Source organism: Ciona intestinalis, chromosome 2 (genome assembly GCF_000224145.3).
Source record: "Ciona intestinalis chromosome 2, KH, whole genome shotgun sequence".
Taxonomy (NCBI): domain Eukaryota; kingdom Metazoa; phylum Chordata; class Ascidiacea; order Phlebobranchia; family Cionidae; genus Ciona; species Ciona intestinalis.
This window is the reverse complement of record NC_020167.2, coordinates 2,117,220-2,133,029: the sequence shown is the minus strand read 5'-3', so window position 1 is coordinate 2,133,029 and position 15,810 is coordinate 2,117,220. Positions and strand designations below refer to the sequence as shown.

The following is a 15,810-nucleotide window of genomic DNA, read 5'->3' as shown; positions in this document are numbered from 1 at the left end:
TGGTAGCAGCGTCGAGCCTTGAACCCATTACCTATTGGTTACAGGCGGGCGCGCTAACCACTACGCCACGGCGCCGGATTGTGGGTGATATTTGTTTTTTAACTTTTGGCTGATAATTTAGTCAGCCCTTAACGCAATAAGGGATCACTGGGTTAGGGCAATCGCCAATAAGTATCTTGTGGCACTCCCACAATGGTAGCATTAATGTTATAGGTTTCCTAAATATTGAAGTAATACTGTAAAGTAAATAAAATATTTTACAAGGTGATAAGTACCTTGATGGGTCAAGGAAAGAAGAGAAACACAGGGAGTAGAAATAGAGGGTACAACGCCAACTACCACAAGCTTGAAAATGCTTAAAATCAAACTTATAAGTTTATCTTTCATTGGCCTTATTGTTTTATTTGGATATGCACTGAGCGATTTATTTTCAAATCTTGGTTAAGGATAACTGGAACTATTTTATTTGTTCACTGTGCAACTACAATTGTGAACTATATGTAACATGCTGCTTTTTCTACACGGTTCAACAGTTCCGAAATATTTTTGCTCATGTGAAACTACATTTCTTACTGTAAATATCTGTGTAATACTTTCCTATTTATTCTTGTTAGTTTTCTTATAATAGAGTGCATGTTATAACCAGTTTTATATGTGTGTACTTTCTAAAGCTTTGAATATTTTTACCAAAACAGTGCATTACTACATTTTACTGACTGAATAGTGAATAATGTGTTGTAGTTGTTAGTTACATAGTTAAGTGGATATCTAAATTTTCAACCTAAAACGTCAATATGTGCAGTACCTTTTCCGCAAAAGTCAACTATCTATGCCAGTAATGCCACTGTTACCTAAACTATGTATAAAATGTTTAAACATATCGGAACAGAAATATGTATTAATAATCTAAATTTTTCTTGTTTATGCTTACATGAGTGTGTATTCAAGGCATGCCAGTGATGGAAATATGTTGCAGTAAGTGGTCAGTGAAGTAAATTGCTCGATAAAGAATTATAACAATTGCACAAAACCATTAAGATTTGCCTAATCTCATTTGTGTGACACGTATTTAAAAACAAAACTGATTGGCACATGACAGAACAAACACAATTGCATAGTGTAGGCTATTAGGAGTCATAGTGACCCACTTGTGATCTGCTCGATGAGGAAGTGTCTGAAGAGGATCTATCACCTGTTTCCCTACTCTCCAATTCTCTCCGAAAATTGGTTTCAAGTAAATATTCATCATTTAAACCTAAACACCTGGCAGAACTGAATATACAAAAGTAAGCATAAATGTTTAAAAATAAGAAACATTCAAAAATTACCCGACAGGTGCAGTGCGTGGCCGTTTTGTCTTGTTATATTGAGGCTTAGGAGTCCAGGGATTTTGATACAAATGTGTATGTCGGTCCTCTGCACTCTGACGGAATTCCCCTCTCTGGTGTGTATATAAAAATATGGATTTGGTAATATTTGCATTATGGCCTGGTGTTTAGAAAATTTCCATGTTGTTACCTATCCCTACCTTTATCTGACGACCTGTGTACAGATATGAACGATCACTGTACTTAGGAATTCCCCATCCTATCTCACCTACTCTTTTGTGTTTTGGCAAAACAGCTGGTGAATTTCTCCAATCTGGTCTGTAACACATATTATATATCCTTTAGTAAAAATCTCAACTGTAAAACATATAAAACCTGTATAAATAGGCAAGTTCACTTGTACCCTCTGGGGACATGGTTCCTATACCAACATAACGATTGTCTTCTTCTACTGTTACTCTTTGATCTGTAATACCATCAGGGCCTACAAAATAGTGAAACTTTCGTTATAAGTCAAAAACAACTAATAAAAAATTAGATTTTATTGTGGGTTGCAAACATGCAACTTATACCGGTAAATAACATTCGACGTCCCGTTGCATTTATTCCTGGTGGCCAAAGATAACGTTTCGTAATTGGATCAAACGCACCGCTCTCCCTCCTCGTTAACCGCAGATTAGTATTCATACTGAGATTATTTTAGCGTAAACCTTTATTTTTACATTGATATTAAACAAGAAGCTATCAAGCAGGTACTTAGTACATAATGCAACACAAATGCCGAAAATCCAAGCTATCTCGTTGCTTGGTTACTGTTTGCACAAGGGGACCATTCCACGATAATTTATTTTACAGTAATTATCTGTACCTCAAAAAGAATCCATAACGACAAGGATAATGAAAAGGTGAATCGCTGTTTAATATGGTTCCAAGAAGTTTATCGATATTTAAAGGAAACATTGCAAGACGGAAACTTTTTTTATAACCCAATTTTATGAATGTGTTATTAAATATCTCGCTTTTTTAATAAATTAAACAATGTTACAAAAGTTGCAGTATTCGCAACAATTGTTTATTTAGTCTAAATAAAATCGCGACTTATCATTTGGGATCATGGCGTAAATATTTATTTGTTTTCTGATAAATAACACATTAGTTCCGCTTGATCGATTTGGGACCACGGTCTGTCATTTCTCTCAAAACACAAACTTATTCTTTTAAACTACGTGGTCCCAGTTGTGTTGTGTTTTGTTGCAGTGTGAGGAGAGGTGTGACTTTGGAGAGTTTCAAGTTTATAATCATATCACACCGTTAAAATAGAGTAGAATGCCTTAAAACATGTGTGTAACTATTGATAACGAAACTTGTGTTATATTGATCAGTAATTTAGCCTACATTAGGCAAGAACTAACAGTCGGTGCTGTACTGCTGTATTATGGATATCGAAAGCATGAGATCGCTGGACCTGGACGGGCCGAAAAGCTCTAACATTGGTTACTATTCAAATAACTACAATGGGTTTGAACATAATAGCCAGAAATGTGACCCTTCTTTGCTTCAGGAGAATAACCTAAACTCATTTACTTCTTCATGTGGATTTACATCAAGAAATGTACAAATGGTTATCCCTGAACAACGGAACAGTTTTACTTCTGGTTCAAATGATGAGTCTCTTGCAAGCCTAACCAAACATGTCAGGGCACCATCTGACAGTGAAACAGACACCTCTTCCAGTGTCTTTGACGTCAGTCGTTTTCCTGAAAATTCAGAAAATCCCGGTAATACAAATGTCAAGAAGGTTTTAAATGAGGCCAGAAATGGTTACACTGTTCATGAGAAAATGGAAAGAAGAGACAGCGGTTTTCACACAATGACTAGAAATCATGATGGGTCTGAACGACCATTGACAGTAGATAAATTAAAAATAGGAAAATCTAACTCTGATATTGTCATGTCAAAACCCATAGTTGTAAAAAGTGCCTTGTCATTACCAATAGAGGAAACTGCTCCGATCCGAAGACACAGGTCCTCTCCTCTTATGCAGAGAAAAACCCAAAGACAAAATATTGACCAAGATCAATCAGATCAGAAAATGGATGATCTTGCTCGAAGGCTATTTTACCTTGATGGGTATCAGAAAAATGAAGTAATGAAGCATCTTTCAAAGAAGTATGATATAAACTTAACATTATAAGATATTTATTATTTACCAGCATTTTTTAAATATACTGTGAAAATATGTTAAACAAATACAAAGCTTCGTTTAATTTTGCTTTAATTCATATTTTATAGCTAATTGTTTATTGTATGATTATATTTACAGGGAAGCATATTCAGAGAAACTTTCAATGAAATACATGGAGTTCTTGGAGCTGTCAAATCAATCTCTTGAAGATGGCTTAAGGTAATATAGAAAATGTTGCTTCTTTATTTTCCATCCTAAGTTGTTTTACCAATATTCATGTTTTTATGGTTGTTTTAGTACACGAAATTGGGTTCCTATATGGTTTTATAACTTTTGGTATATAAAGAAAGTTCTATATTTTACATTGCAACGTTTCTCAGAGTGGTGTTATTTGTGGTACTGGTACATATAGCAATACATGCTGGATGCTGACACAGGTTAATAGACTACATACTAGTGATACTACCAATGATATATCCAAGACATTCCTTATTAGATTGCGTCAATATAGCTCTTCTCTGTAAGTGGGCGTGTTGATATTATTCATCAGTACCATAGTGGAGTGTTAGTTAATGGTCGTTACCTGCTTTTCTATTTTACCCACAGTCACAACACATGCACATTCGAATATACGATTGTTTTCATAAATGTTTCTGTGAGTCATTACTTCTATTAAGCTTCACCAGCTGTTTGCATTTTTATCAACTACAAAACAATTTCTGTGACATTCAGACGCTTAATTACTAGGTTTAAGCAGTGCTAGGACTTAAGCACAGCATTAATGGGCAGACTGCATGAAATGTTTTTAAAACTAAACTAAGTTGATGTACATGCGCTTTACATAGCATTTGATAATCAATTTGTGTTTAATAAGGACTCATTGGTCATGATGTGGAGATACACGAACATTACAAGCCACGCATGCTCGTAAATTATGCATTGACCTGACTGAAATTCAATTTAATCTACCTCAAACAGTTGAAAATTGTAATTAGATTCAAAATTTAAGGTTTAGCTTAATGCAATACTTGCTGGCATGAACATGTGATTAGTGAAGCATGATTAAAGCGGTAAAGCGCATATGCAATGTTCGTGCTTCAACGTTTGGTTTGAAGGTTCATAAAAGTAATTAGCATTAATGTATTAAAGGCTTTAAGTAGCTGATATCGTGTGACTGTCATCCTATTCGTGATAGGTGGCCAGTCGTCTACATCTGTAAAGTCCATTGTTTGTGCCATCATGATTAATATTCTATTCAGATATATGTTTGTTAGCTGTACTGTTGCTTTGATAGATTGTAAATTAGTGCACTGTGCACTTGGGACACACTGATTGATCGTTCATGGACTGCGCATTTAACTGGCCTGTTGTGTTCAATATAACCATCTACTTTTTAGTTTTGTTGGATGTTTTTGTTTTAGTAACATTGGACTCGAAGCCAGAGGTCTAACTCGCTGGTACAGAGCCGACATTTCATATTCGTACATGTATGTGTGTGTGTGTTTGTGTGTGCTAAGCAACCAAAGACGTTACATTATTTATGGCTGCGTTGTTCGTCTGTAGCAGGTTATCCTCACACCTCATATGTACAACGACGCGACGTATATACAAAAAATCCAATTAAGATTTATCTGACTTCGTGTAATAGTCAAATGCTTTTTAACTGTAAACATATAGAAGGCTATTAAATCCGTTCTTGTTACGTAACCACCTAGCCATGTAATCCTGTTGCGTTGTTGTAATCCTTTACACACTACAGCCACAATAAGTGGAGTTGCTCAGCCGACATTGTCCACAGAGACTTGTAACTTCCTAAACCTTTTTTAAATAACAGTTTGTTTCGGAATTTAGTGTACATCGTTTATTAATAGGAGTATCTTTGTAACAGGGGTCTAGGGAAACGGCACAGAAATGTAGCAGTGTTATTTTCCGATTGCCTATGGTTTTCAATTACCACCTTTCGCTATTGATTCGTTGTGTGTGGTCATTTACGTTAAACGCAGTAAGCCAACAACTAATAAGCAGTTTGTAGTTGATGAAATTGGACTTAACGAGGCTCTGGGTAATCTGTTCAAACTGGTTCAAACTGGTTCATTGTACAAAGGGCAACGTCGATTGCAGCCTTGCATATATTGATTGCCTTGACATCCACGTCACCGCGTTTCCTCCCTTTGTTTCGGCACAAAGGTCCTAAATTAGCCAGCGGTTTTTGTTCTCGGGAAAAGGGAAGCGTGTACCCGTGTGCCGTAATAAAATTGTATGGGAAAGTAACATTTTTACGCACGTAAGCGTGTGCACCGTTCACCTTTAGTCGACCTCGGAGATCGTCTATATTCCAATCACGCGTTACGTGTTGGGTTGCCCAGTTGCCGCTATTTTGTGGATATCCAGCTGATTCATTCAGTGTTAAATTCTGACTCGACGCCCAATTTCAAAGGTCACTAACCTGTTACGCTGATGCAATTATACATTAGTTCCATCTATCTGCATTAAGTAGTTTGTGCGACCGATAAGTTGTTAATTTCGTAATATTATGTATGTTGTAGCAATGTAATTTTTTTGGATCGCCCAACGAAAGGGTATAAAGTACTAGTTAAATACACACGTATACGTGACATTATTTATTAATGTTAAATATCTCAACGTAGTAATTTGATACAAATTTCGCTTTTGCTAACCGTTCATCCTATTTCTTTTTATCCCAGATTACTTCTTAAAAGATTAGCATTGCTTGGCGAAACTCAGGAGCGAGAGAGAGTTCTCAGCTCGTTTTCGAAACAATTTGTCCAACGCAACCCGACGTTCCTTCGGGGAGATTTAGGTGACGACAGTGTCTGCTGTGTTTGTTTAATACTTGATCGCAATCATTACTGGTGCTTTAAACATGGCTCAATGTTTGCACTTCCGACGTTGTATGAAACATTATACCGTGTTAGTTCAGACATTCGCAGTAATCGATATGTAGAGTGCACTGAAACACGTTGTGTAATCCATTCCAAACATATAGATGCCACTCATACATTGGTGTGCGCTATCGCCCTGCTGAACACCGACCTTAACGGGGTCAAAGCTACCGGAAGACGCCGAATGACGTGCAAGCAGTTTATTAACAACCTGGCAGGCATGGGTCCAGACGGAGGCAATTTCCCCACGGACACGCTAAAGGAAATTTACCGCTCTATTAAGAAGAAGCCGCTACCGTGGTGTGAGGAGTGAGTGAATATTTTGTGTTTTGTCTGTTCCGTGACGTCATGCGCTATATTTTGATTGATATACGACGTGTTGTTTGACGCAACATTGTTTATGCTTGCACGACATGAATCTCGCTACAGCACTGGCAAACCATACTGGACCACTCTAATCCAATCAGATATAATATTCCATTCCACCAATCACTTCCTTATTGATGGTGTGCATAGTTCGGCCCTTTTTCAAACAACCTCGATCAAAGAAATGTACGTTACGCAACTTTTGTGTAGCAGTGATTTCATTTTCACGCGCTTTCATTCACCCGCGCTGAATCACCGACAGCTAGTCTGTTAATTCGGCTTATATAAGATAAGTAACTAATTTTATCCCCGCAGATTGTATTGAATTTTGTCACCTATTAATCCGTTTCTCAATTTTCTAGGAAAATTGAAATTAAATCAAGGACGAGATCGGGTGCGACGGCTAGGGCAATAAACAAATCCGCTGCACCCAAGAGCGCTTCTGTTTCGAGGTCAGTTGCGACATAAAGCACTAAAGTAGTTTACACCACCTGGCAAAGTAGGCGAACAGTATATTACTTTACAAGCTATCTCCCTACATTGTACCGGTTAACTTGTGTTACCGTCATTATTGTATTTTCAGTGTGCGATTAAAACTATTTATGTCAAACTTACTCTAACCGTTTTGTTCTTTAACCCTTTAGATACCCGAGGAAATTACCATTGCTATGACAAAAGAATCATTCGATATTCATATTCTCTAGATCACAGTCAATGAATCAGCCGACTCGTAGTCACGTCCGTCCTCTTCCGGTCTCACGAGAGGACTCGGGGGTGCTCCGTAGGGAGCTGGGCGGAGGTCGGAACAGCAAGACAAAAACATTACCTCGGAAACAAGGAGTTTTGTGGAGGAAGGCAGTCGTTGAATCAGATGGCAACAAAAGTAAGTCATATCACCCATGTTTGTGTGTGAGACAAGTGACAAGTGCTAAACGTTGCGTAATTCCACTTCATATTAAATTGGACGAGTGCACTCGACCACTGAGAGAAGGATCATCCGGTATTTCCAAAATAGCGAACAATAAGAGTTGCGTGGGTGTGTGCTCGCTGACGAACGGGGTTTCTCACCGGTTAAATAACGTTAAAACCCCGTTACATCGCGTGCAGTGTTCTATGGTGGTTTTTACACCCAATTTGCGGTACGCTAGTGGTTTAGCCTTTAGCCTAATACATAAGGTGCTTGGTAGGTACAAAATACAACAAACGTCCCAACAAAGCGAGGAAAACAACAACCTGTGTACGGAGTAAAACACATTCGTACACAATGGCAACCAACACGCGTTATTCGGGGCGGAATGTCGAGTTCTCTTTGTACTCGGTGCAAAGATCAAATACCCAGCCTTTGTTTGCTCGAAACGGCTTATAAATGGTCAAACAAATCAATATGTTCGCTCTGCTCTTGCGCAGAGAGAATTCAATGCCGTGTTTTTGCCCTGTATACTTAAGCTCTTGTTGTAGCCAACGTTAAGCCAATCTCCATTATATCCACTCGTTGTACACTGTGCACTCACACGGCCCACCGCGCAACATTGTCCCTCAATTTCACAGCAAGCCATCCGAATAATTGTCACTCCCCTGTGTTTAATGACGTCAAACCTGTCGTGCGGTGAGGTTCCAAAACAGTGCCGGCATAAAACCACGGATCGCCATATAGCGCCATCATCAAAGCATTATAGCCCAAAATGAGGTTCTGAGTAACGACACCACGCCGCCCCATCCTGTTTTAAATCCGGAATAAGCGCATGACCAATTTTGCATAGCAGTCAACGCTTGAACATAAATGGATTTAAAAGCAAATAACAATACTAAACACTAACAACGTTAATAAAATTTGCGCCTAATGGTGTACTATTTCTGAACAAAACTCGGCAAACTACGTCACATAGTTTCTCTTACCAATTATAATTCGGCGAACAGCAGATCTTCTCAACCACGTCACTTATTGGCCTATGACGTAACCATAGCAAGCATCCACGCGAAAGTGTGAATCAATATATATATATATGTTTCCTTATCCACTCAGTAGTCTTAGCATGCTATAAAGTGCATTCTGATTAGTTATTTACGCGTTGTGTGTCATGTGTGGGCTATGTTTACACATTGGCTTATCATGCTTTATCTGATGCCTTTCTAAAGTAAGACATGTTCACCAACGTTTGAACGATATTTCACGGCCTACTAGAAATCTCTAGTAACCGTAGTTATAAATATACTTTAATTAACTATGATGCCATTAAAATAGTTCCTACCATGTTTGGTTTGTATTGTAGTGTAATTAACAGAACACTTAAAAACGAAACTCGTTACGTCATCTCTTATTTAAATACAATGAGTATTATAACGTCACTATACTTTCGCTCCAATGAGTATCTTAGGAATCAGTGTTGTGGGGGTGTGATCGTTTACACAACTAAAGATAATTGTTGTATCTTTATTTCAGCCGCCAAGCGAAAGCGGAAGTGGAAGTTATATATTGTTGCGTTACAAGGTTTGGAGTTACAAGTCGTCAAGGTAAACAAGCCAGTGATTGTTACGTCATAATTGTCACGAAGGAACTTTTAACTTCCGTGTTTGTAAGAACGACACAAGGAAGTCTTGTTAAAACTCACATACGGTGTTTATTCTACACCATGCACATTTTGTTGATCGTTAAACAAAGCATTAAATCCCCGCATTCTGTGGCCATGAAGCGTCCATAAATACCTTGATTATTATTCACCTTATTCTAATGTGGTTTTAAAGTTACATAAGTGTGTTGCAATAACGGACCAATCAGCTATTTCTCCCCACTATACGCGTAAAGTTCAAATACGCAGACTTTATGTTTAAACAAATTTACTTGTCGTCTGTGGATTGTTAGCGGAGCAATTGCGTCTTGTTATGACGTTGCATCCCGTCATAAACGCCTTTGTTTGCTATCGAATCACTCCCGATCGTTATCGTAAAAAAACGTTGTAAATTGTACCAGCTGTCGCTAGTTTCTGATTGCTTTTAAATGTAACATTTACACGACCATATAACTTGTGTATCAGAAAAAAGGCCAAACAGGCTGCATGTATGAAAATATACATTCGGTGGCCATATGGCGCTTATTAAATATTAATTACTTTGCTTCAACCCATCCAATATGCTATCACTATATATGTAACATTGTTTTTGGCTTTGCTTATACTCGTGTTTCGTTTTGCAGAAAGACTCCGTGTCTTCCCAAATCTCGCTACATCACTGCGTGGCAGAGGTAGAAGAAAATCAAAACGCAACGAAGAGGCGTCATGTGTTTCGGATCACGCTTGCAGATACCAGCGTGGCTCTCTACCAAACCAAGTAGGTTGTGTAACTCGTATGTGGGCATAAATTGCAACATTGCATTTATCAAAAGGCATGGCTTTGGATCGCTATATATAACATCATTACGTAATCGTATTCATGTATCTAATAAGCATAAATTTAACTTTCTATCATGACATGAAACCAGTCATCCAGCATAGCAAAGTCGTCAGTACTCGACTTTCCAAAACGTAACCATGGCCACTGAATACAAGTAAGTGGAACTGAGCGAGTAGTTCCGCTTATAATATATCTAGCTTGGGAACTTCCCAATACAAACTAATGCATGCCCAAACTCATCAAAACTTATACACTCAATCGCTATAATACCAACCAATTATCGCAGTTCACTGGATGAACAGAAACAGTGGGTTGATTGCATCAACAGGAATACCGCACTTCTATCGGCAGCTCCCTTATCCGCCGGTGTAGGATCCCAATATCGCTTTCAGAAACCTCTCCACCCCTCCCACTCATCTACGTTGCCTGTGGTAAGATTAGGACAATAAACAAAGGACGATTGTAACGTCGTTTCTGGATTGTGTACTCGGTGCGTTTAGCGTTCAACGTTCTGCCAACAGTTTCCGGCAAAATCGTGTAGCGCGTGATGTGCTTGCCAATACACGCCTATGTGTTTTGCACAATGAACGAGACGGTCTACGCATAACGATGTATATATGTGTGAAGACATTTGCTAATACGAGTTTTTCGCAGCACAAGCAACTGCAGGATCAGCAAGAACGTCTCAAATCACTTTATGCTGATCTGGAAGAATTGCGGAACGAAAAGATTGACAAGAACAGATCGGACAGCGAAAAGAAATATCGAGAAGATAAAGAAACCTATCTAGTCTGGGAGGTAGGGATTTAGTTCTCAGCATGATAAATCTGAGACGTTAAGTAGGCTTATTAACAACTTGTTTTGTGTACAGATACGCAAGTATGAGTTATACACAAACACATTGGAAGGCTTGATGGATTCAACTCAACAGAGGTTTAACGAACTGCAGAAGGTTGTGGAAGAAGATGAACCTCCGGACTCACACAGTCTCCTCTCTGTATCACCAAGCGAACCGGGATCTTACTTCCCATCTGTTACTGAGAACTGTGAATCCGGAAACCTTTCCAGCTCCTCTGATGCTCAGCATCATCCACGATCACCACTGAGTCCTGCATCTTCACTTCCCAACCTTATTCCAATGAGTGTTCATCGCTTTCCAGTTCTTGATGTGAGCAGCTCTTTACGAAATTCCTCCTCAGCTTCATCCGGATCGTATGAACCCGATCCAACTATAAAAATCACACCGCCAACTGAGCAGCAAGCCAGCGCCAATTCCAACAACTCCAATGCAGTTATAATGCTTGAACGGGTAAACCTAAAAGCAGATATCAGCTCAAACAAAAGTGAATCACTGGAGGAAACGGATTATCCTCCAAAACCTCCACATTCATCCACTCTTCCAAAACCGAAGTCAAACTTGATCACAACCTCGATCCTCTCCAGCAGCTTCTCAACGATGCCAAAGCAGTTCCCTTCGAGAACAGCTGTTCCCATCCAAGATTACAAGGACTTTCCTCGCATCCGAGGAAGAAAAGAACGAAAAGGAGCATCCCGATACAGCTACCTACAAGCGGTTCACGATGTGGATGAAATCAACTGAACTGGAACCTCCTAATGATGAAATAATGACATTTCTTTTATTCTTTCCAGTCGAAGCTAATTCTTTCTTCATTCTCTCCCTCGCTTAAATGAAGCTTACGTTTTTAGCAGGAGTCCCAAGTGTAAACATTGTTTGTTGTATTTCTGTGTCGTGAACGTGCAATGCTTTTCATATTTTAATCATTTTTATATTATCTTGTTTTCTTCCCATCGAGATTTTAATTAGTAGTTTTAATTAATTGAATTATCGCACGAGTGACTTCACCCACGTTCCTTTAATCACGTGATTCGAGTTTCAAATCAAGCCGAAGACGAAGTGGCCGCAAGTCACTCTTTTCGTTCATTACATGCAATTGTTGTATGCTTCCGATCATTCACCGTCACAATGCTGTGTATTACGTCACTATCACCGGGCTGCACCACTCGGCCTACGTCGTATTTTTTTGTTGACAAAAGCTGGGGAAGTTCTCGCATGTTCCTTATGCTCGAACCTGAGGTCGTGTTATACGTCCTCCATAACAGAGCTTATAAACCACGTGATTTGATCTGTGTAGTTTCATTCTCATGTTTTCACAAACAATATTGCTTCGTTCGTAAAACTCGAGTTTGGTTTCTTTATATCCTGGCCTAGATTAACATCTAATAGTGAAAGAACGGGCCGGGTAAAGTGCACATAGGTATAAGTCAATAAGGTTCCCACTAGATCATTGTGACCATCTGCACTAACCTTGATATAACATTTTTCGCAAACGGGAGTCGTAGGAAGTTATCTGTTAACGACAGTAGAAACGTAGGCCTACTGCTTGTTTGGCATAAGTTAAGAGAAAACATACTTGGTGATGGAATGTGTTAATTAATTCGACATATACAGGACACCCCTGCAGTTTTAGTGAACTTTTGATCAATATTGCAACCATCGCCAGTTGGGGAATCCCGGCATGGCCAAAATCGGGGAAAGTACCGGGTTTTGTTTTGTCATCACCAGTTCATTTAGATATTTTGAGGCTATGTGTACCACATGATATGGAAGTTTGTGTCGATTTAAGTAATTTTCCGCATAGTTTGCGGTATATTCAATCAGCCATTCTGTTCCGCGGCGATTACAGAGACATTTGTACAGATGTATTAAGAAAAATTCCAACGCAATCAGTGGCAAAGAAAATAGAAGAGTGTGGCATATCAGCTGCTTTATGTTTTGCCGTCATTCATAGTTATCCCGAAGATTCTGTTTGCAACTTTCGACAGCTCAATAAAAATGAATTGGTGTTCACAGTGGAAACAGAAGGTCAATTTAGCAAGGATGTTAGACATGGAAAAGCGGAAGAAAATGTTCATAAAGTATTCAGGAATGAACAATTTCTAGCCGAGACTAAACTTATAAATGATATTCGAAAAATAAAAATTGAATTTAAAGCTGCATCAAATATGTAAGTACCAAACCTAACCTGATGCAAAATATAAGTCTGATAGCAAATATACACATATTGTTTGTCCTAAATGGCATTTTTTAAACTATATTTTCTCAAAGCAGTGAGTCAAAACAAAGCATGGAAACGCCTCTTCGTGAAAATTTAAAGCCCAAAGAAGACACATATAACCAACATCATGCCCCACCAAAACACAAGACACCACCTAAACATGAAACTCCACCAAAACAAAGTTATAAAGCTCCACCACCTCTATATAAAGAAAGAAATCCTAAAACAACCGACCTTTTTACAGGTAATGGGTAATAGGCCAGCATGTAAGCTAGGTATGCACCAAGGTTATTTCGGGTTTTTATTATCATCTGTTCGAGTATCAACAAATTTGTGTTATTCAAACCATGTCAAGTATTGTAGTTACCCGACAGTGCCGACAACCAAAAAGTTCATGTTATACCCGGTGTATCACTATCAGCTGCTCATATTTTAATTGTTGTAAAGTTCAGCATATAACACATAACCACTGTCCTTCAAACTTTTGAAAACATCTAGTAATCATAAACAAAGGAATTGTGAGGTTAAACACACCACTCTGTTCGTCTGTGTGTGCGAGTATATGTGTGTGTGCCTGTGTGCGTACACACTTGTCTGATGTGTAGCTTTTTTTCAGCATACGCACATTTAAAACAATATAAGCTGCCTGACAAAAACATGAACTCGCTTTTGTTTTTTTTTGCACTTATATTAATTTACTAATACACCAGTGTGATCCCATTCCTCTGGTACCCGGACTCGACAAATCTGTGTAATTTTAATTTAGTTTAAATTAAATGTAGGCTACAATGTGTAACTAAGTATCTATGCTTAACAGAAACAACTGTAACTGAAACAATAGGGTTGGATTTGACCCCTGACAGAATGTCAAGCTTCTTTATCGAAGGTATGTTGAGCTTAGTGTGCCCCTGACATGCTGCATATTTAAATGAAATATGTACATTATAAAACTGATTATTATAACATTTTTGCAGAAGATGCAGAAAGATTATGGCAAGCAAAAAATTACAAAGAAGCGTTTCCAGCCCTGCAGCAGTGTCTACCGGTTGCAACAAAACATGATAGACCAATTTTGCAGCTTAAAATTGCTCTTTGTATGCATGAACTAGAAAGAAGTGCTGAAAGCAATAGACTGATTTCGCAGGCTCTTCAAGATGTGAAAGATAACCCGCCCCCTCCCAGTCGCTGCACTACAATTGCTGAAATATACCGAAAAGTAGGCGAACGCTACACAGAAAAAAAGTCCTACTCACGTGCACTTTGGATATTCACAATCTCCGCATCTTTGTTTGAGGCCAGTTCTGACTCAGATAATGGAGCAATAGGCATAGCAAACTGCATCACCAACATCAGAATGCTGCAGGATGGAAAAACGCACAGCTTTCAACTGACTCAAATGATCCTTTCAACGTTGCACAAGCTTGTTGAATCACTTAAAAACTTGAGTTGTTCAAATCACACCAAAGTAGATAGTTTAGCCAGCTCGTACAGACAGCTTGCCTCTGCATATAGTTCGGAAAGTAAAGCTAAAGAAGCCGCAAGGTATAACGAACATGCAATAGATTTACTTTATGATAAATTTGGGGACAGGGCAGAAGAGCATTTCAACTACGGAGTTTGTACACATAACTTGGCAGCTTGTATAGGTGATATGGGGAGGCACGAAGAGGCCAAAAGAATGTTTCACCTTGCCTTGGAAAGACAGCGTAAGGCAACAGATTGGCCAGATGAAGAAAGCAGACAGAAATCAATAAAACTCACACAAAGAGCTTTAAATAAATAAAACTTTCTGTTAATTGCTTTTCAAACATGTAACGGTATCATTTATTTCTATTACAATGTCGTAATTGTTTTAAAATTTTTTTTTTACCAATTTGTCTATATTGATTTCTTTATATTATGTACCATTTTCAAAATTAAGCTTTGTTACACTTTGATTGTCAATTTTGGTTTTCTTTGGACTATAAATGTTATGTTATTTTTAATATGTACTCAGTTATAGGTTGAAAAACAATAGGTTGCTTGATATGAGATTTTAGGTTTTTCTGAATAATTTTTCTCCTGACATTTAAGTTGTGCATTCCATCGTGTGATGTACAGGTGACTTAAAGATATTTCAAAAATATTTCAAAGAGTTTCAGCCAAGTATCATCCAGACATAATACAAAGAGGTGAAATATCAGCTGCTTTATGTTATGCTATCCTGGAAAGTTATCCTGGAGCTTCAGTTTCCAACTTTCCTCAGCTCACTGATTCTCAATTGATCTCACTGTGGAAAAAAAATTACAATTCAAAATGATAGTGCAAGGTCAAATATTTGAAGTGCAATTATGCATCCACAATTCTAAGTTTTTAACAAAACATGTTTTTGCTACTATAGCATAAAACAAAATATAAAGCTTTTTGAAGAGGAAATTAATAAAACATGGTAACATTCTTTTAGCAATTCGGTTATATAGCAAGGTGCACATTTACCTCGATCAAATCTGTCATATAAAAGTCCTGACTAAAATGGGGCTGTTTTTTTTTGCATCAAAAATGTGTTGCTGAAATTGGTGAACACT

At 38.2% G+C, this 15,810-nt stretch overlaps 4 protein-coding genes across 5 annotated transcripts in view; 3 read left to right on the top strand and 1 right to left on the bottom strand.

Annotated features, from left to right (window-relative positions):
• Positions 1–911, top strand: part of LOC100176795 — a 4,074-nt gene extending 3,163 nt beyond the window's left edge. The window contains exon 3 of the mRNA XM_018817576.2: positions 265–911. The gene's annotated coding sequence lies outside the window, so the exon portion shown is untranslated. The remainder of the gene's footprint in view (positions 1–264) is intronic.
• On the bottom strand, positions 905–2,116 carry LOC100176846 (uncharacterized protein C4orf45). Its single transcript, XM_002121481.4, has 5 exons — positions 1,901–2,116; positions 1,704–1,812; positions 1,529–1,646; positions 1,329–1,441; positions 905–1,272 (listed from the first exon to the last, which is right to left on the bottom strand). Exons 1-5 carry the CDS (start codon positions 2,013–2,015, stop codon positions 1,128–1,130), a joined length of 600 nt encoding a protein of 199 aa, XP_002121517.1. The 5' UTR covers positions 2,016–2,116; the 3' UTR covers positions 905–1,127.
• Positions 2,117–2,695: 579 nt separating this feature from the next.
• LOC100179170 (PH and SEC7 domain-containing protein 1) lies at positions 2,696–12,313 on the top strand. The gene is made up of 11 exons (XM_002121354.5): positions 2,696–3,497; positions 3,652–3,732; positions 6,219–6,334; positions 6,521–6,725; positions 7,145–7,234; positions 7,487–7,665; positions 9,223–9,293; positions 9,973–10,106; positions 10,456–10,600; positions 10,824–10,967; positions 11,041–12,313. Exons 1-11 carry the CDS (start codon positions 2,764–2,766, stop codon positions 11,767–11,769), a joined length of 2,628 nt encoding a protein of 875 aa, XP_002121390.1. The 5' UTR covers positions 2,696–2,763; the 3' UTR covers positions 11,770–12,313.
• Positions 12,314–12,770: 457 nt separating this feature from the next.
• LOC100179117 lies at positions 12,771–15,248 on the top strand. Of its 2 annotated transcripts, none has more exons than XM_009859288.3 (4): positions 12,771–13,195; positions 13,300–13,490; positions 14,064–14,132; positions 14,221–15,248. In XM_009859288.3, the coding sequence occupies exons 1-4, from the start codon at positions 12,792–12,794 to the stop codon at positions 15,027–15,029; spliced, it is 1,473 nt and encodes a 490-aa protein (XP_009857590.1). In that variant the 5' UTR covers positions 12,771–12,791; the 3' UTR covers positions 15,030–15,248. The 2 variants fall into 2 exon arrangements, with proteins under 2 accessions (XP_009857590.1, XP_002122481.1); XM_002122445.4 differs by having other exon boundaries at positions 13,297–13,490.
• Positions 15,249–15,810: the final 562 nt, after the last annotated feature.